This window comes from Taudactylus pleione, unplaced genomic scaffold, assembly GCF_031769625.1.
Source record: "Taudactylus pleione unplaced genomic scaffold, aTauple2 ptg000086l, whole genome shotgun sequence".
Lineage (NCBI taxonomy): Eukaryota > Metazoa > Chordata > Amphibia > Anura > Myobatrachidae > Taudactylus > Taudactylus pleione.
In genome coordinates, this window is record NW_028284488.1 from 27,164,256 (window position 1) to 27,185,554 (window position 21,299).

At 42.1% G+C, this 21,299-nt stretch overlaps 1 protein-coding gene across 2 annotated transcripts in view; it reads left to right on the forward strand.

Annotated features, from left to right (window-relative positions):
• The window catches only part of PCLO (piccolo presynaptic cytomatrix protein), a 345,027-nt gene that overhangs the window by 50,075 nt on the left and 273,653 nt on the right, over positions 1-21,299 (forward strand). Inside the window, exons 3-4 of one of the 2 annotated variants that reach the window (XM_088468802.1) lie at positions 2,862-3,552; positions 3,610-4,913. In XM_088468802.1, coding sequence (XP_088324928.1) covers positions 2,862-3,552; positions 3,610-4,913 — 1,995 coding nt within the window. Of the gene's footprint in view, positions 1-2,861; positions 4,914-21,299 lie in introns of both variants that reach the window. The other variant, XM_088468800.1, reaches the window with a different exon arrangement.

The window sequence follows — 21,299 nt, forward strand, 5'->3', positions numbered from 1 at the left end:
TCAGCAATAAGATTTGAAAAACGACATGGTGGTAGATAATTCAGAGATCGCAGTTGCATTATTATAATAAGACTCATAAGAGTGATGTTGGCATTGTTTAGGGTGATATACTCTGTATTTAAAATCTCTGATTCCCATTCTGTTGTAGTTGAGGATTCTACTTTCTGCTCTGGTCGATTTATGTAATAGCTTAATAATGTATCAGTAAACAATGCAAGTGCTCTGAGTACTTTTTTTATAATAAAAAAAGCCAAAGAGAAACTATGTAACCTATGAGTTTATCCATATTCACCTTTTCATTTTACTCAAATAAGGGACAAGTGCAGTCAGGGAATCTACTAAATGTTAATCTTTTTCCACCTTTTTCAAATAAAAAACACACATACTGTTGGTTGTAACTAGCTGTGGGCGACCGGTGCATTGCACAGAGCGCAGAGGCTCTGTGGGCGGCACCGTTGCCCCCCCTCCACCAACCCTTGCTCCTGGCTAGCAGGGTGCCTGGAATGGCACCATGCAACCATGATAACTCTGGCAGCACCCTCAGAGCATCCTGTGGATGCTCCAGACGGGCACCCTGCACAGTATATGTAGCCGATCGCCAGTCAACCCTGCACTTACTGGAGCAGCTGGTCACGCCCCCTTCTGCTCGACGTGCTGATGTCATGTGAGCAATATCATGACGTCAGTGGACGGGGCCAGGACAGTGTGCAACTGTGCCCTGTTATGGCTATGCGCCACCAAAAAATTAAGGAATTAATTGCCACAACTCTCTAATTTTGGTAAAAGTTGTTCATTCAAACATGATATTTATAGCAATTTATATTGATTTAAATATATGATTTCAACAATGATGATTTAAAAATCTCAGAGCCATTCCCATTCCTTTCAAATAGTCTGGGCTAGTTTCCACTAAAATAGTCAGGTTATTTGTGGCATCATGAAATGGAGCAATAATAATGGTATTTCAAATGAAGCATATCATCATGGCCCTGTCCCACCACTGCACCATTCAGGGAGAGTAGGCAAGAGTGCAGTAAAAACCAGCCCACTGTTCATTTCCCCTCCCAGAGACCTGCACTGAAACGTGCTGGGGCTCTTTCTGACCTCTACTTTGTGGAGGAAACTGTGTATTTAATCTGCGCAGGAAAAGATTGTTGCATTACTCTACAGTATGTCAAATTTAATTCACCTCTTAAAGTTTTTTAAACAGAGTAATATCAACATTTTGAAGAAGCCCCTTTCACAATTCTTCTAGAGAGACACCTCTCCTCAGCAGTTGTTAATTTTATGCCCCATAATAGTGCTCTAGATCATTTTATGATCCATAGTAGTGCCCTAGTTAATGTTATGTCCCATAGTAGTGCCCTAGTTTATTTTCTGATCTATAGTAGTGCCCTACTTCACATTATGGAGCCTATTTATCAAATAATATTTGAAGGACATTCCCCAAAAATACATTTGTGGGAGATTCCCACAAATATCACCGATATATGCTTCTTTCCCTTCATTTCCGCCAGCATACCGCATAGGTAAACAATAAAATAATATACAAACAGGTGCACTACAGTTCCTTTTGTAAACAGTTTAAAATCAAAATCCACTCTTATAAGGTCACAGTCAAATTGTGTCCACAAATACTCATGAAGTGCACTAGGGTCTTATTCAGGTTAGATTGCATGGCTGCATTCGCACGCACTCGCCAGCTGCGAAAATATGCTAATGAATGCAATCGCACGCCAACCGTAGCACTATACCAAGTCGCCCATCACTGTATAAAGCTGCCCACTTCCCATGACATGCATCCGCAAGTCAGCGAAAACAACGTTAACATAGAGTAACATCGGAACCATTCACACAATTGTGGTTGACCTGACCCTACCTCACAAACTGCTAAACTTCCTGTTACCATCTAGACCTCTGGTCCTGTATACAATTGCAGGGGCTTAATTATGCACGCCCCTGTAACGGCGTTCAAACGCACAGGCATGCCTGCATTCTTTCGACCACCCTCCCTCTCTACCCCCAAACGGTCACTTCATGTCAATCACTGTTAGATGGGAATGCGTGCTCGCTGTGATCGCTTCCCAATAACAGCGGCAGGTATGCGCACTGTGATACATATGCATGCGCAGAGCACAAACGTCGACCAGCTGTGTGCAAACGCAGCCATGCGTTCCAACCTGAATAAGGCCCTAGGTTCCCACTTCAGGAACCACAGCTCCTATCTCCAAAGATCCCGATATTCCACAGGTAATATTTCTGCACATATAGAAAAAGAAGAGGGGTGCCCAATAGTGCATAAATGTATTTTACTTGTAAAAACAACAGTGCACATATCAGATGGTGCCCTTACCTAAAATATAACTGTGTGGGCTCATTACCACATGATCCAAAACAATATCCACCAGCCAATGCACCACCTACTGTCAGCTCGTCCTCCAGTCACCTATACCATGACGTCTTCTGCTGGATGCAAACCACGCCGTCTGCTATTGCCTCAGTCCAAAGTGCAGCACTGGAACCACGCCGGTGTCTGTAGTGTCACAGAGTCCCACCCTGACGCGTTTAGTTATGGACTTCGTCAGAGGGAGAGGCACCCTTCTGAAGAAGTCCATGACAAAACGCGTTGGAATGGGAGTCTGTAAGATTTCATTTGAAAATCTGTAATAAAAAAATGCTTTTGGCATCAGTAAATGGTTCTGCTCACTGTAGTTATTAGATAAAACACTATAATATACTTGTATATCCTTGCATAGTTAACCTCTGTTTTCAGTAAAAAAAATGTGAATTTATGCTAATAAATGAAATTATTATTTGTTTAGATGACTTACTGATTGATGATGTTTTTCTTTTCGGAACAGATACAAGAATGGCTCTGTTTAAACTGTCAGATGCAGAGAGCCCTTGGTATTGATATGACTGCCCCTGGACCTATGCCACAGCCAGTCAAGCAAAAGCCTGTACCTGCAAAGCCACTAACTGAGACATCTGTTTCTACAGTAAAGAAGGAACCAATCACAGTGCCAGATCAAACCACGAAGCACGGTTCCAAAATACCACCAATATTAACTAAACAGACTTCTATTTCTGACTCATCAACCAAGTCAAATCAACCAACAGCTGAATATAAAACGGGTAAAACTACAATGCCAGATATAATCAAACCATTGGTACCTGAAAAAAAGCTGCCAGTGGAGCTAGTCCATAGTGAATCGCCTTCTAAATTACTTCAGACAAAGACTGAGTCTACATCAGCTGCTGTAGCTGCTGTACCTAGAAAGATGGAACCTAACATAACAGATTCTGCAAAGACTTCAGTGGAACATTTGGCTACAGACAAGAATAAACCAGACTATAACATTCCCATGTCCCATCAAGTGCAAGAATTGCAACAATCTGCATTACCCAGTGCACAACAAAAAAACTCTCAAAAAGTTGAAACTTCACAACTGAAAGAAGATCTTACAAAAAGTCCAAAAAAGATTAACACTGATGGAAAGCAAGCTACAAAGGAGCCCCCTGTGCCAGTAAGTCCAAAACCTACTCCTTCACATAAACCTATGGCTCCACAAACTTCTGGGCCAGGAAGCTCAAGATCCAGTCCTTCACATAAACCTGCAGCTCCACAAACATCTCAACCTCCTGGTCCAGGAATCCCAAAATCCAGTCCTTCACATAAACCTATGGCTCCACAAACATCTCAACCTCTTGAGCCAGGAAGCCCAAAATCGAGCCCTGCACATAAACCTGCAGTTCCACAAAAATCTCAACCTCCTGGGCCAGGAAGCCCAAAATCCAGTCCATTACATAAACCTGCAGTTCCACAAACATCACAATCTCCTGGGCCAGGAAGCCCCAAACCAATTCCTTCACATAAACCCATGGCTCCACAAACATCTCAATCACCTGGGCCAGGAAGCCCAAAACCCAGTCTTTCACAGAAGCCAACAGTTCCACAAACATCTCAACCTCCTGGATCAGGAAGCCCAAAATCCAGTCCTTCACATAAACCTACAGCTCCACAAACATCTCAACCTCCTGGCCCAGGAAGCCCCAAACCCAGTCCTTCACATAAACCTGTGGCTCCACAAACATCACAGTCTCCTGGACCAATAAGCCCAAAACCCAGTCCTTCACACAAACCTTTGGCTCCACAAACATCACAGCCTCCTGGGTCAATAAGTCAAAAACCTAGTCCTTTACATAAACCTGTGGTTCCTCAAACAACATCACAAGCTGCAGTGCCAGTTTCCCCAAAACCCAGTCCCACACATAAACCTTTGGCTCCACAAACAGTAGTGCAACCTACAACTCAGCCTCAAAAATCACAAGAGCAGCCAAGACGTTTCAGTTTAAACCTCGGAAGTGTCACAGAAACTCCTAAAATTCAACCTACAACGCCACAAGAAACAGTTACTGGAAAACTTTTTGGGTTTGGTGCATCAATCTTTAGCCAAGCCTCTAGTTTTATATCCACTGCAGCACAACCAGGAACTCAAGCACAAAGCACACAAGGTACAGCTTCTAGGCAGCCTGCACCTCCACAAAAAACAGCCGATCCCCAGAAATCAGCAAAAGAACCTACAGCTCCACAGTCACCCAAAAAAGAAACACAACCTGTAGTTGCGAAACAAACAGAAGAAACCAAACCTGGACCTTTAGCAAAAGTAACAGATCCAGAAAAAATTCAAGAGAAGGCTACACACACGAATGTTCTTGATTCTAAGAAATTTTCAAAAGAAGCAGAACCAGAAATTATTAAAAAGATAACAGAGATAAAACAGTTATGTCCTCTCTGTAAAACAGAACTAAATATTGGTTCTATGGACCCTTCCAATTTTAATACCTGTACAGAATGCAAGAATATGGTGTGCAACCTCTGTGGATTTAACCCAACGCCACACTTGACAGAGGTAGGAGGTCAGCTGTTTGTTGTTTTTTAACACTAAAGATGCCAATGATTGGTTGGTCAATACAGCCTGCTTATTTGTTTGTGATAAACTCACCTCATTCACATGCAAAATAGCCAATAAACATTATCAACAAATGATAATGAATAAGGTACATGAAATATTTTAAGATATTCTTAGTAAAATGTGTTTAAAGGACATGTCCACCCTTGTGGACTTTTGTTTTATTAAATACATAGATACAGTATAGTAGACCACATGATATATTTTACAAACCCTTCATTGTTTTAGATATATTACACTCTGCAGTTTACCTAGTGGTACCTGAATTAGGTGTTTCTTCTCTGCAGCAGGAGGACATGTCTGCAGATATGAATACTTGCCTACCATGACCATTATCACCATCAAGCTGTAGCATGGTTATCATGGCAAATCATGAACATCTCTTGTTCTGCACTGAGCCACACTCTGAAACACTTCTAATATCTTTGGTCCTTATTCAGCATTACACGCAACTCCAAATATGAAATCTTGGACACTTTTCACATATGGCTGAATGGGCATACTGTCTGGGGGCGTTTACACATTGAAGACCAACCCAACGGGTATGTAGACAAAGATAAAAGGGGAAGGTTCAGTCATATAAATGCATCTGACTCAGGGCCTCATTTATCAACGAGTTTTATTATTCACGAGTGATAAAACTTGTTACTTATGATAATGGTGCTCCAGCCAATCAGCACCCACTGTATGAAAAATGACAGTTGGGAGCTAATTGGCTAGAGAACCATTTATCATATGCAACGAGTTTTATCACTTGTTGTGAATGATAAAACTTGTTGGTAAATGAGGTCCTTAGAATGCAGGCTGATGTTCATATAGATTCAGATTACTGGAAGCGGACAAATTGCACCCACATTACAGGTGTCTCAGAATCAGGCTTATTGTGTATAGTTGAATATTTTAAAGTTGCACTTCTCCCCCTGATATGTTTGATGAAACATTTTTTTCAGTGCAGATTCAGGTCATCTGTAGAGCACTTCACTAATTTGTTCTGTTCCATGAAGTGATTAAGGCAAAACTACAATTGATAATATTTAGGGACCTATTTAGATAGCATCAAAAAGGTGGAATATATGTTTTTGATTCTATTGATCATTTACTTAATCTAAAACTATCATCTCAGTGGTGGCCTGATTAGCATACATATGATTTCCACCATGGTATAATGTCAGTTTTTGACAACATAAAACAATCAAAAACAGAAGAAAAGTGAAACAATTACATACTAGCTGTCATTTGGGAACCAAAAATAACATTAGAGAATAAAGAACCTTGTAAATGGAGATTCTTTTAAATGCTATCTTCACAATTGCTCTGTTGACTTCAATGACAGTAGTTTTACCTTGAAAGTGACAGTTCTATTGACTTTCATAATACTGTAGTAGGGGAAGCAGTCGGGAAGCCGACGGACGGAATCCCGACCGTCGGCTTCCCGACTGTCTAATCCCGGCAAGGGGTTAAATGACAGCTGACGAAATCCTGACTCCTGTCATATTACCTACGAAGGTAAGCCGGGCACGGACAGCCATGGGGGGGGGGAGGGTTAGGTTAGGGGTTCCCGGGGGGGACATAGGGTTAGGAACCCCCCCTGGAGTTTAGAGTTAGGCTAGGGGCAGGGAGGGTTAGGGTTAGGCACCCCTGGCGGGGAAGTTAGGATTAGGCACCCCCCCCGGGGGACTTAGATTTAGGCGGCGGGGAAGGGGGGTTAGGTTTAGGAACTTAGAGGGGGGATTAGGGTTAGGCACTTCGGGGGGAGGTTAGGGTTAGGTACCCCTAAGGGAGGGTTTGGACTAGGGGGTAGAATAGGTTAGGAAATACTTACCTTGGGACGATCGGGATTTTCACTGCTGCCGGGATGCGGCCGGTGGTCAATCATACTGAATCCTGTAGTAGTTCCTTCATAGAAAGCAATGGCTCAATTTACTTTAATGGTGGAGTTTATCATGTTTGAGCAAACAAACATTGTCCGGGACAAAAGTGGTTGAAAACAGCACCAACATATTATTATGTTATTTACTAACAAAGATAGAATGTACATTAAACTGGATCCAACAAACATTTAGACTTATGCAAGCAAGTAATTGCTATGTGCTTCTGTATAAGGATGCAGTTGATATGCCGGCGGATGGGATGCTGGCAGTGGAAATACCAACACCGGAATCCTGCCGCCCGGCATAATGCCGATGCCGATAGCACGATGGACGTTAGGATACCGGCATCAGCATCCAGACTGCTGGAAGCTTGAACGTCCAAATGGCGGTAAATATGCAAGTTTAGCCAGGGATGGGGGGGTTAGGATTAGGCACCGCCTAGGGAGGGTTAGGGTTAGGCTACAGGGAGGGGGGATTAGGATTAGGCACCCCCGGGGGGAGGTTAGATTTAGGCACACCCCCAGGAGGGTTAGGTTTAGGGTGCTGGAAGGGGAGGTTAGGGTTAGGCACCACTAAGTGAGGGTTAGGGTTAAGTGGGGGGAGAGGGAAGGGTTAGGATACTTACCAGCCATAGTCAGGATCATCAGCGTTCGGGCTTTCACTGTCGGTACATCTCATACCGATTCCTGTGTATATTTGATATTTTGCACTTTCTCAGTAAATGACACACAGCGATTTTAATTATGTGTGCAAAGTACTCATAGGTAAATTATATAATATGATGTTTGCACTGATAATATTTTATATAGTACATTGATAATTGGGAGAGTGTTTTATCCAATATTCTCTTCAGGTTTTTTTCTCTTTTTTTTCTCATGGTCATTGTTCAATATAGGGCCTGATTCAGATGTGGACGGTATTGTACAGCCACAGGAAAGCAGCTGTGCAATACTGTCCAACCAAATGCAGCAGGAGGTTAGGAAATAGACATTTCCTGCTGGCATCTGCGATCTGAGTGCAGCGTCCATAGCTGCTTGCCGACTGCAGCTCCTAGATGCTTACGAGGCCAGGAAATCTGTATCCTACAAAGCAGAGCCTGGCCTCAGCGCTCCCAGGAAATGGGAGCAACCAGGAACACAGCCCGGCATAGCCCCCCTCTCCACCCCCAAATGGCCGCAGCCTGTCAATCAAGCTGCCGCTCAGGGGGCACTGCGATCTTAATAGCAGGACTCATTGTGCACATGTGCAGAACTGATCCGGCCCCTCATCATTTCACCCACCATCGGGTTAGTAGTTTAGTACGTAAACCATTGGGTTTACGTACTAACCTGAATCAGGCCCTTAGTGCATGTTGACATGGTATTCAAGTGTCTTGCCTGGCATTACAAAGGTCATGATACAGCATATATCAATTTACTGTAGACTTCAACTAGGAGGGCAGGTGATAGTGGTTGTCTGTCTGGAATTTATATCGCTGCTTGCATTATACATTGCCATGTTGAGATACTGTAGATTTTATACCAGGCTAATGCATACACAGTAGGAAACATTAGCTATATGGAAAATGTCTGTACATTGTAACATTGCATATAAAAGAAAACTTTTGCTCTCCATCCCTACTATACATTTAGATACTTCAGAAATGTTGATATATCATTAATAGAAACAGTTACCCAGTGATTGGCAGGGGTACATTTCTTATTGAAAAAACTAATGTTGTAATGACTGTTTTGTGATGAATAGCTTGTATAATGTAGTTGCTGAAAACTATGCATTATTCAGGATGATAACTTGGGGCTCAGAGCTGCTTCACCTTTTTTGTCTCTCTAGAAAAGCTGCACAGATAAAAGCTGACAACAATTGCTACTTTTCAACAAATATTAAAAAAGGATTTTCTAGAGTTGCAGTACTAATACAATAAATTACAGTAATTCACTGTAACGTTTGACTGCATTAATTTTGGACTTCTAATAAATATTTAAAAGAACAATGGAAAATGTCTTACTTGTAATATAAGCCTTGTGCTGACTCATTGAGCCACGATGATGCGCAATCTTTTTGCTGCTTCCATACATATGCACATACTGGATAGTGCGCCTCTTCTAGACCAAACTTGCACTCAACGCCATACACGTTTCTTTTATAGCTGTTTTGTGGAATAAGTCTTAGGGGTATATTAACTATTGAGAGTTTTTAGAAGTGGAGATGTTGTCCATAACAACCAATCAGATTTTAGTTATTATCTTCTAGAAGGTGCTAATTAAATATTATGTAGAATCTAATGGGTTGCTATGGGCAACATCTCCATTTCTAAACACTCTCATTTTAGTAAATATACCCCTTTAGTGTAGGAAAGCAGTGGCCATTTCTTGGAGTATCCTGGAGTATCACGGACATACCAGAAGAGTAGGCAACTCTGGGATTATTACATACAGTATCTGTCTTAGTAACACCTACGAGTATATCCCATGATAGACAAAAAGCTAAAATTCCACCATAATAATACAGGTTTGGGGGCTATTAACAGGAATGCTTGAATATTGGGAGTCTTCAGAAATTAGTGTCCCCCAGATCCCAATAGTCACCAGGGGGACTGCTATTTACTTAATGTTAGATCTGATAGGCAGAGTTGTCTGGTTTCGTCATTCGATAACTATAGAAAGTTTCATCAGTGCTCTCATTTCTTTTAGTTCCCTCTTGATTTCCACTTATCAGAGTATCCAGCTTATCAGGATCCCGAATAACAGACCTTATACCTGTATAGTAATGGTTGTGCGTGAAACGGGTATCATAAATAATGATATCATCTTACTTACTCTTTCTTGTACGTAATGTTATTATAAATTTATTTTTCACCTATTAGAGCTCAGAACTTCAGTGGGGACTAAATATTGCTTTTAACAGTAGCAAATAGGAAATATCCTGCTGAAACCAGATGTTCTCTATTAGCAATCTGAAGATTACTGATATTAAGAGCCTGAGGCCTGTTATCTGCAGTACTAGCCGATGCGTACATAGAAGAATCCATGGCAAACATCCAAATTAGGATGGATCTTCATTAAAGCACTGAACCTATGTATTGAACTGCCTTCCTTGCCAGCTGAAGCCATTAAAGTTCTAGCAGGACTGATGGCATCCATCATTATCCAGTGATATATAGATTATGTATTACATCAAGAACAAAATATAATTGGCACTGTTTCTTTCTGATTAGCACAAGGGAAAACCTGTAGACACACATCAACACTATTTCATTGAGTGAGATTGTGACTGACTTGTAATAATAACCCTGCAAATGTAGGTAAAAAGAGGAAAATAATCCATTGTGTGTATAGGTCACAAAAGTATGTTATGCAGTAGTTTATCGGGGTAGAGTACTGACCATTGAAGGGTTATTTCTGGCTTATCAGCTGTCGGACAGTCATTTCAAGAGAAGTGAAAAATATTGAATAGTAGTAAAAAGTCATTCATTTACTATGTACTTCATATACTGTATGTAAAAGTTTATAAAGCTCCTCTTACTTAGTTTTACATGAGTTCACAATACTACACAAAGCCCAGTGGGACGCTGCAGCATCTGTGTCTGCGTCTCTTTGCCGGTATTGCTTCTGCGACTTTCTGCAATGCCGCTGCAAGCCCTTCCCCGGTGTAAATCTATGCAAGGACTGAAATGTCCACTTCAAGCATTTGTAGATGCCTAAATACCACAATCATCGATCGCACCATCGAAACTTCACCGGTCACATTGCCAAGTGTAGATTGTCCATTAGAATGTGGACTCCAATGTAAGTTATTATGCATCTGAATTTGCAACAACTTCAGTGACACACCCCTAACACACCCATAAGAAGGACCATCTTCATTTGTCTGCATAGCCACCCCCTAGTCACTGTCCAGGAATGCACAATACTTTTTCAAGACATTTCTGCATACCACCCAACTGTCTCAATTTTGGTAGGACAGTTCCGCTTTTCAGGCACTGTACCACTGCCCCATCTGCAGACCAAAGTTTCCTGTGGTGGGGGGAGTTTGGGAGGCCCCCTCTCATCTGCTACTCTGCTTAGCAGGGCAAACGGTAAATAGATGTTGTGCGCATGCGCGCTGCATCAATTCACTGGAGGGAGGGACTGGGGGTATAGCCAGCAGCTCCTGGAGCGCTGAGCATGCCCCCATTGTGACAAAAAGGGGATAAGGCTCTGGTAAATGTACTAAGCCTTGGAGAGAGATAAAGTAGTGTACCAACCAATCAGCTCCTAACTGTCATTCTTTATATACATGGCTTGAACCCCGTTTACACTGCAGGCTGGACCCGGGATATTGCCGGGGCTTACCTCTGCATGTGCTTGGAGATTAGCGCCAAAGAAAATGCAGCTCTCCCTATGCTGTGAATGAGGCCCAGGACAGATTACCCAGATACCCGTTTCCACTGAGCCTTACCCGGGTTTTACCCATGTAAAACCCTGCTCAAAACCCAGGATTTTTTCCTAGGAGCCTTTTTCACTGAGCCGGAACCCGGGTTGACACGCCAATAACATGGGTTTTAGCTGCAAACTTTTTGATATACAGTACGAATATTTTTTATTTTTTTTTGCTGTATATAAGATGGAAGAGCTTGTGTATTTCTTTTTAGTGCACAAGTATTGTCTCCCTTTCAGATGCTGACAATATTTACTCATTTTCTACTTAACAAATACACCAGTTGATATCAGAAGGAACATCCAGCTTATACAGATGTGACATTACACATCTTTGCTGCAGTCCAAAAAGAAACCCCTCTTGGCACAACAGGTCCCATGAGACTCTGCTAGCGCCTGGCATTTTTTTGCATCTTTTTTTGACGAAAATGCGTCTTAGTCGCAATGCAATGTGACTAGGATGCATCAGTAGATTGTGACATGCTTCTAAGTCGCAATGATATGCAACACTTGTATATCTGTGTGCAACTGAGTCTCTGAATCTGCATATGAAGTACAATGTATCAGTTGCAACATTTTTTCATTCCAAGTTAGGTTGTGATTCATAGACAGACTCCGGTGCACACAAATATACAAGTGCTGCATATCAAATTAATCAGCACAGTCTCCTTGTGTGTCCTTGTCGTATCACATTGTGACTTAGGACACATTTTCGGTAAAAAAACGACGTCCGTTTGCAATGTTGCACGGGACTTAGCGGCTCACTCACACCTGGCAAGTTGCTCTGCGTGGCGTATTGAGGCTAGATTTATGAGGACACATCTGTAACTACATGCATAACATAATAAGTACAAGTACGGACCATAATTGTGTTGTGAAGTTGGTTAAATCAAAAGTACTGAGGTACTAATTAAGTCACCTGTGCTCAAGTATGGCTATCCTTAAAACTTGGACTGTTAGTGTGCCTTGAGGACTGTGGTTGGGAACACCTGGTCTACACAGCTAGGAACAAATGAAAGAATGCCGACTTGCTTCTTCACATTCCATGCGCTATGAGGGTCCTGACTTTCCTCTTTATTTGGCAAATTTATGGCACATTTTTGGCAAATTAGGACCAAATCACAAAAAAATGTAGTCATTTTCCCATTTCTACTTACCAGTTAGATAATACATATTTAACAGACTAATAAGAGGGAGTTCCAATAAATACATGTAAAGTCTTTCCCTATAACTTAATGAAGCATAAGGTTTCCAGGGAACAATTTCTGTCATAAACAATAGGTAATTATTTTCCTTCAGTCCTATCCCACAGTGCCTACCTATTGCTAGTTCAGTCCAACATGAACATGATAGGAAAAGCAGACGTGTTGATACTATTATCAAGGGACACTGAATTGCAAATAGCATCAGCGTGTATCTCATTGAGGAATATTTTTTTTAGCTACCAGCTGACACGTTAGGTATACGCACATCCTCCCTGATGTCATAACTGACGTCTGTGTTTAATTTCATGCAGGAATAAAAGTGAGTAATTGTAAGATTCCTCTACACAAGGAGAAACAATCCAGGAAAAATGATTGTCTGAAAGGCGGTGATTTCCCTTCCTAAGGCTAAAGACTTGTGACATTTGTTGATTATTTCTTTTTAGCTTGTTCACATTTTGTGCACAGTTATTGTCCTGATTTTCCACCGGGCAGGATTTATGTGGCAGTTTCAATACAGCAAATCACATATGTACTATATCATATGTGTGTGTGTTTTGACTGACCTCAGTATCAGAAAATGGATATAAATTGCCATTTATATCAAAATAGAATACGTTATATGTATAAATAAACAATAACAAATAAAAAGTAATTGTTAGATATTCTAGATAATCCAGCTGTTCTTGAATCATATTTTCTTATTTGTACAGGTATCAATATATTTTGTATATGCAATTTGGTTGGGTATGAAATACCGACGGCTAAAAAGCCATCGGTTCAAATGCCGACCCTGGAAGCCCGACACATAATAATCCCGATGCCGGCTGGTAAGTATATTTAACCCTGCCCTCTCCCCCCCTAACCCTCCTTTGGGGGTGCCTAACCCTAAGTTCCCCACGTGGTGCCTAAGTCCCCCCTCCCCGCACCCAAAACCTAACCCTCCCGGGGGGGGTGCCTATCCCTAACCTCCCCCCGGTCGTGCCTAACCCCCCCTTCCCCTAGCCTAAACCTAGGGGGTGGTTGACCCTAAGTCCTCCCAGGGATGCCTAAACCTAGCCCCCCCCCCCCGCGGCTAACAGGTCGAGACGCCCGGGTAACCTACGTTCGGTATGCCAGGCGTCAGGATTTCGGCGTGGGGCTAATGACAGACATCGATATTTAGACACCTATCTTTAGTCCCATGCCGGGCTTTCAGTGTCGGGGTTCTGGCGGTCGGCATTTAGACTGCCAGCATTCTGACTACATCCCATGCAGGATATATTGATACTTGTAAACTTAGGCAGGTATGGCGCTACATGTATCAGACCATAATGCAGAAGGGCATTTTGTGAATTTTAGGTATGTCAAAACTCATATGTACTGACCACCCTCAGCACCATTAACTCTTTAAAAACAATTTAAGATGTCATTCTGATCTTGAGTTGTTGCCAAGAGGCGGAACTACAGGCAGTGCAGTCGGTGCATTATCTGCAGTACTATAGTAAGTCAGAATAACTCATTATAGTGGCCAGAGGAGTCTTTCTTGTCCCTTCTCTTCAATCGGAATCACACCTGCCCTCCACTCCCCCACTTCCTTCCCTCCTCTCAGCTCATCTCCCCTACCTGCCCTTTCCCTTTCTCTCACCTCCTCTGTCCTACCAACCCCTTTCCTCCTGTCACCTCCTCCTGTGAGTCCTGCTGTTGCCGGGGATCTGGCTTCACTACAGTATCTGGTGACTGTCCCTGATGCGAATAGAGGAGCGGAGCCATCAAGAATCTAGTCATGGCCAGCCCTGAGCCAGTCACATAGCGCCTGCCTTGCACTCCAGTCTGTCCGTGTGCACTATAAAGCTGCTGCTGCAGCATTAGTGAGTTTAATTTTTAAACTAAAAAAAAATACCAGCCAGTCTGATGTCTGACATCTTGAATTGATGTTGTTGTTATGACTTTTGGGAAATTATGCTAAGGGGGCTTTTTATTAATTGCGGCACTGCCGCGATTATTAACAGTCTGTATGGCAACACATGTTTGAAATTTTAATGAAAATACCCACACTATATACTAAAGTGAACTTGCAGAGAGAGTGGTAGCAATAATCGCTGTCCCTGCAAGTTACTTCCCTGGCATATTAGAGGAGTCTTTCACATTTATGAAAGAGTCCTCTGGGAATTTGACACTGCGCACAGTGTCAGTTTGTGAAGCCGGCACCGACCAGAGGCTGAGGAAGAGGGATCGTAAGATCCCTCTCCTGTGAGATTACTTCTTTAGGATTAAAGCAGTTTACACCAAACCTACAGGGCCAAACTTGGTACATAGGGATCAGAGCTTAGTCCTCATTGAAAAAATCTATTCAATCTTTGGATGCAAAAATATGCTAATGCTGCAGGAATTGTCTGAGAACATAAGACGCCCCCTGACAGCATCGCAGATCCAAGTGCTGCGTCTAGAGAACCAGCATTGGATCATCATCGTGATCATAGTTCGCAGCATTAGAAATTTGAGTGTTTCTAAGGCTTCGTAACTCAGGCCCAGGCCAGTAAATCAGCATTGGATGTCGAAGACATTGGCCTTGGCACTCCCAGAAGATGAGGGCAACACGCCCCTGTTTCGGGAACAAAACCATCTTACATACAACTCTGAATCAGGTCCTATTTCAGAACCATTAAAAGATGATAAATTATACCACTTTTACACTAAAGTCCAGGGTCTGACCCGGTATTTGGAACATGGTTCCAATCCGGGACAGACCCCCCTTCCCACTGCGGCGCCGACCCGGGCTACTGTTCTTCCAGCACTTAGAGATTACATCATCTCCAAGCGTTGAGAATCCCGGAAGTCCCCATGCTGTAAATGGGACCCGGATCGGATGACCCGCATTACCCGTTTACACTGCAGTGTTACACTGGTAGTTCCTATGTTAAACCCTGCAACCCTCACTCGACCCAGGAATCCAACCGATGCCCCTTTTACACCTAGCAGCAACCCGGGTTAACCGTGCAATAACCTAGGTTTTAGTAGTGGTGTAAAAGGGGTATAACTTTGTAGACCTCACTCCAACTCTACCTACTCCAAAAGTGGCAATAAAATAATGTCATACCATACTATGCCAGTCTGCGCTGTTTTTCATGTTCATCACGGGATTGGAATGCTCAAGTAAGTTATTCATTGTAGTCATACTGTATAAAACCAAAATGATTGTTCTCTCTGGTTAGCTTCTTCTCAATCCATGCACTATGATTGGCCATTTTCTCCACTGGGCATAATTTCAGGACCAATTTAGTAATGGGAAACTAGTAGTATATTTGCATGTTTATTTTTTTAAAAAAAAGTAGTTGAACAAATGTTAGTGCACAGTAAGGCTTATATTTTATTCATGTATTTAAGTGGATGTTGCTTTTTTTCTTTGCTTAATAGGGCACTAGTTTTAAGGACTGGCATAACTTCAAATACAAGAAAAAGCAACTGCTTAAAGCAAAATGTTTTAATAATGACATGTATTACATAAGAAACTACATCAGCATACAACTAAATGTTTCTTTTAAAAGATAATACTTTTTATCTATTACTAGTAGGGCGTGTGAGAGTTTGAATTTGTGTGTATGTGTTGTTTTTGTGAGTGTGTGTGAGTCTGTGTGGAGCTGTCATCTTTTGATGACTGCAATTTAAAGGTTAAACCAATTAAGCAATCAGCACCTGCAGCATCTTTCTATAAATATTTATTTTCCATTAGACTTGCTCTGTCTCTGTTATAGTTATACTGTTTTGTCGTAGTATGCCAAAAAGGCATCACTATTTACAGTATGTGCCCATGGTGAGGATGTTCTTGACAAGGCACCATAATTATTGTATCTACACCAAACTAGCAGTACCCTATTCTGCATTGTCTATCACAGTGGTTTCCAGCATGCATGTGCCAGGACACATTTTTGTGTCACAATGCCAGGTTGTTACAGCAAGTATAAACTTAAAATAAATTAAAGTGGGGTTATATTTAAACAGTACTTTCACTGTAAATTTGACAAATCGGTTGTTGTTTATGTTGATTTTCAAATATACTATATTTAGTCATGATTTTGGCTTTATTTATAAAGTAATTTAACAATATTGTTTCACTTGTTTCAACTTGTGTGTCCAAAGGTAAAAGCCCATGATTTGTAGGCACAGGTTCAAATCCATTGAGGGTAGCTCACTGGAATGGCGTCAGTGCCCACAAATAATGCACTTCTGTGCATCCTACCTGCATTTTTAATGGGAAAACAAAAATGTCATTTAACAATCACATTTCAAAATGTGTTTGAATTTGCCATGCAGTTTCTTTGGCATGGGGCAGAATTTCTTAGGGTGCGAGTTAATGCGCAAGTACAAACTCGCGCCTGCTCACACATTTTGAAAGTGCGAGTTTGTCCCGCAACTCGTAAATGTAATAGGGTGCGAATTTGCGGGCAAATTTGTCTGGCATGCGAGTGCATGCAAGTTAAACTGTGGGTAAACTCGCACCTTGAAATGCGAGGTTCATTACATGGTGCGATATTGACAGAAGCATGCACAGATCAGCAAGAACCATGCATGCTTCTGTGTGTAAAAGTTATTAAAGTGTTAAAATAAAATAAAAATACGTGGGGTCCCCCCTAGAAGCACAACCAGCACCGGGCTGTGTGAGCCGGTCCTGGTGGGGAAATACAGGTGAAAAAAGATGTAGGGGTCCCCCGTATTTTCAACAACCAGCACCAGGCACAGTGAGCCTAATTTTTACATACAGAAGCCTGCACGGATCTTACTGATCTGTGAAGGCTTCTGTGAAACATTCACCTGCTCAGGCTAAACCCGCTAGCCTGAAACAGATCTATTATTTTGCAAGTTTATTTAGGTAATTCTGTGTGAGTTAAAAACTCGCACTCTATTACATTGGCCAAGTTGTATGTTTTCCATGGGAAAACATCTGGATGCGAGTTTGGACTTTGTGAGTTGTGGAAAAGCGATAAACATGCAAGTTTGCATGTTCTTGCACCCTATTACCTATGTGCAAGTTGTAATAAAAATTGAGTTTAGTGCCTAAACCAACTCGCACCTAATTAAATTACGCCCCTGGGCCAATATGTTAGGTACTCCACTTATTCTCCCCATCCTGTCCATTTCACAAAGAAGTAGGTGGGATGTGGGACGACCACCTGGGGTACTATGCGAAAATTCAGGAGTCTCCCAGAGGTCTCAGGAGAGTAGGCAGGCATGATCTTAGGTTTGCTATACAGCTGAATTTAGTACAGAGTATCAGATGTTCTCATGTTTGCCTTTTAGTGACTGAACAGTTTCAGATCTTTGGCTTAAAAACAAATTGGTTCATTACTATCTTAGCAATATTGGCTGAGCAACATGGGCTGAAATACACCATGATTTAAGATCTGGCTTGTGTGTAATCACCACTAAGAAGAACAACTGCTTTATGTACAATAGATTACACAACAATGTGTCCCAATCGAGTCATAGGAGCCATGGGAAAGTAAATCAGATTAATGCAATTTAGCAGAGCGTGTTGTACTTACTGGGTACTAAGGGCCTGATTCAGAGCCGAACGCTCTGACCAGAGCGCTCGCTCTGAATCAGGGCCCTCCTCCATGAAAATGGAGCGTCCTCCTGGACGCTCGCATAGCTGTGGGTGACCACCCACAGCATATGTGAGCATCCATGATGATGGTCGCGATGGTCTTGACCATCGCGACCATCGGGCTTGCGACGGAGACCCTGCAGTAGGGTCTCGCTGCCGCAAGCCCTGGAGTGATTTTGGCTCTATCAGAGCCAAAATCACTCTCACTGACATCACTAGTGATGTCAGTGGGGCCGGCTTCAGACGGTAGGCGTTCCCATGGGAACGCCTCCGTCTGGCAGGCACGCCCACCAAAGGGGGTGTGCTGTCAATCAACATCGACAGCACGCCCCCTTTGGTGCGAGACCCCGAGCGACGTATTCCTCGTCGCTCGCCGGGTCTCGCGCATGCGCACGACGGAGCTCCCTCCGTCGTGCGCATGAGCAGTGGGGGAACATCGACCCGATTGCGAGCGTCCTGCGCTCGCGAGCGGGTCTGAATGACCCCCTAAGTCATATGTAATCTATTCACTACATGCTCCACAGAAGAGAAGATGTTAAATCTAATTTGATTTGCTAATGTTTCTTGTAAACCATCTGCCCAAACAATGTATTTTTGGTGCTTTGGACACAGAGCAAGTTAGTAACCAAATTTTTTGGGCTCGCAGCTCATGTTATTTGTGCAAATGTGACTAATTTGTCCATCTCACTTATAAGCACATGTCCAGATTTTTACTATGTGTCTCTTCTCTGCGTGATTATTATTACACTTTTGGATTAAAGTTCAGAGATGGACTGCTATGCGTGTAGTTTATCTGTTGATTAGCATATTTGATGAAAGCAGTTAGGTGTCAAAATCCTGTAGGAGTGAATTGTGTGTCTGATTAACATAAAGCTGCACTTCCAGATAGCTGTGTGAGTTTTTTCTGGTCACAACTTTTAAATAATGCTCCCACACAGCAGAGTACCAAGAAAAGTGGAAGCACGGATCAGCCCCCAGGCCTCTGATGAATGGTACCCTGGGTAGAGAGGATTATCAGCCCTACCTTGAAGTGTTTCTTTATGTGATAAAAGAGTGTTAGATATGGTTTCTAGACTAGGTCTCTGCATCAGGTTTGGTAGGATAAAGAATTTGAAAGACCACATATTTATATACATTACAAATATAATTGTTACCTTAATGGTATAAACTATTGTACAAATATAGATACACAGATATTGACTAGCACATCTCTCAGGGGGTTCAAATGTGTGTTGGAGACAGAGGTGGACGCAGTGTAGCTGTCGGATCAAGCAGCCGATGTTTTAAGTCTCCTCATGCCGATGTTTTAAGTCTCCGTTGCACTGCACATGCATCCCAGTGCTTACCGCTGGGGAACACAGAGCGAATTTGGACACAAGGAAGTGGAATTTCAGTTGGAGGTTCTGGTTGGTAACAGGGTGGCAGCTGGCCAGACGTGGGGGCGTGACCGCGACTTTTTACACAGTTGCACTAATCCCAGCGACCATGCTTAGAAGGACATTCTGTACCTCCATAGGGCTGCTGGTGCAATGTTAGAAGATGCGACCGATGTGCGACCAATGATGCCACTTTCTATGCAAAGCAGTGGATTAGCGCCATAGACATGGCTGCGGCATTAGCATAAAGACGCAGTCACACTGCGTAAAAGGTTGCAGTCACGGCAGCATTTGTGTCCACCTCTGAATTAGGCCCATAGATAGGTGTGAAGCCAGGACCAGTTTCATGTTTTTTTTTTTTTTTTTTTTAACCAGTTTCTGGTCATATGTCAAGGGGAGCAGATATCCAAGCCTAATAAAGATAACAATATAGTGTAATTCATAATAGTATACTGTATACAGCACCTATTTCTATTTGGGCCAGAGCACGGGTGTTAGCAGCAGTTGGCGAGGAGCTTTCTTTGTGAGAGTGGGAGGGGTATTTGTGTTCAGGACATCTTCCTCTATTATACTGAGCCTCTGCTTTCTGCTTAACACCCCCCCCTATCCCCCGTACACTTGACAATCAATATTTTGTTATTCTCCTATTTACACACACCATGTGCAGTCTTTGAAATTGCCTCCGCTTCAGAAACACAGAGGGAGAGCCCATTAGAAAAATCCATGTTGAATTTTCAGTTGTCCAGCACCTTCAAATCAACAGCAGTACAGTGAGATGCTGGCCTCAGTCCTTTGTCTTATCTGCTACTTCAGCATACCGATGACCATAATTAGCTGCAATGACAGGTATGTTCTTCTCCTAGTCACTTTGATAGGAACACAAGCATGGAGCAAGGACTGTATGTTGTTATCTTAGGATTGCTGTCATACCTGGCAAGATAAATAACAGTTTATCGAATATATAAATAGCAAAAAGCTAGACATGAGAGCATGTCTATCATGACTATACATATTCTCCATTGCAGTTGTACTGTAATGCAGTCAGAGGGGGAAGTGGGCATTTAAACTTCCTAACTACATGTATTAAGGGTTATTAGTTACCCTTAGTAGTTAGGAAGTTTAATTGCCTGTGTACAGTACAGATATATGGATATTTTTGGCTATACAACAGCTCAGGCTCTCCAAATCTTTTTAAATTTAGAAAAAAAAATTGCACTGACTAACATGTCCATATATTGATTATTTATTTAGCTATATTATACTACTTGCATGAGTATGTGCAGTATTTGTTTTACTCTAACATCTATACTTGTTTTAATCTAAACTTCATTTTATATGTACAAAAGTATTGATTGGATTTTATTGTACTGGTTTCTGTGATAGATTTTTAATTTGTTTTATATAAGGTTTAATTAAGCGCTGCCTTTCTTCTTGTATATTCTTTGTGAAGGGCATTAAATATTTTTTTTATATAATAGATTCATTCATATGTGAATATTGAAGCTTGCCAGTGATATTAGGCTGTAATTTGGTTAGGTATATTTTGGTGAAATGCCGTTTTAGCATAAAGACCGTAGTTAAGCACAAAGGGGTTGGTTTGTCAAATTTAGCTAAATCTCCATACTAATTTTAATTTCTTAGAACTGCAAACTGCACCATCAACAAATAATTTTTCATCCCTCATTATCAAGGAGGTTCATGTTTCTAGCAAGAGGCACTAAGGCCCTGATTCAGAGCCGGACGCTCTGACCAGAGCGCTCGCTCTGAATCAGGGCCCACCTTCATTAAAATGGAGCGTCCTCCTGGACGCTCGTATAGCTGTGGGTCACCACCCACAGCATATACGAGCGTCCAATAAGATGGTCGCGATGGTCTTGA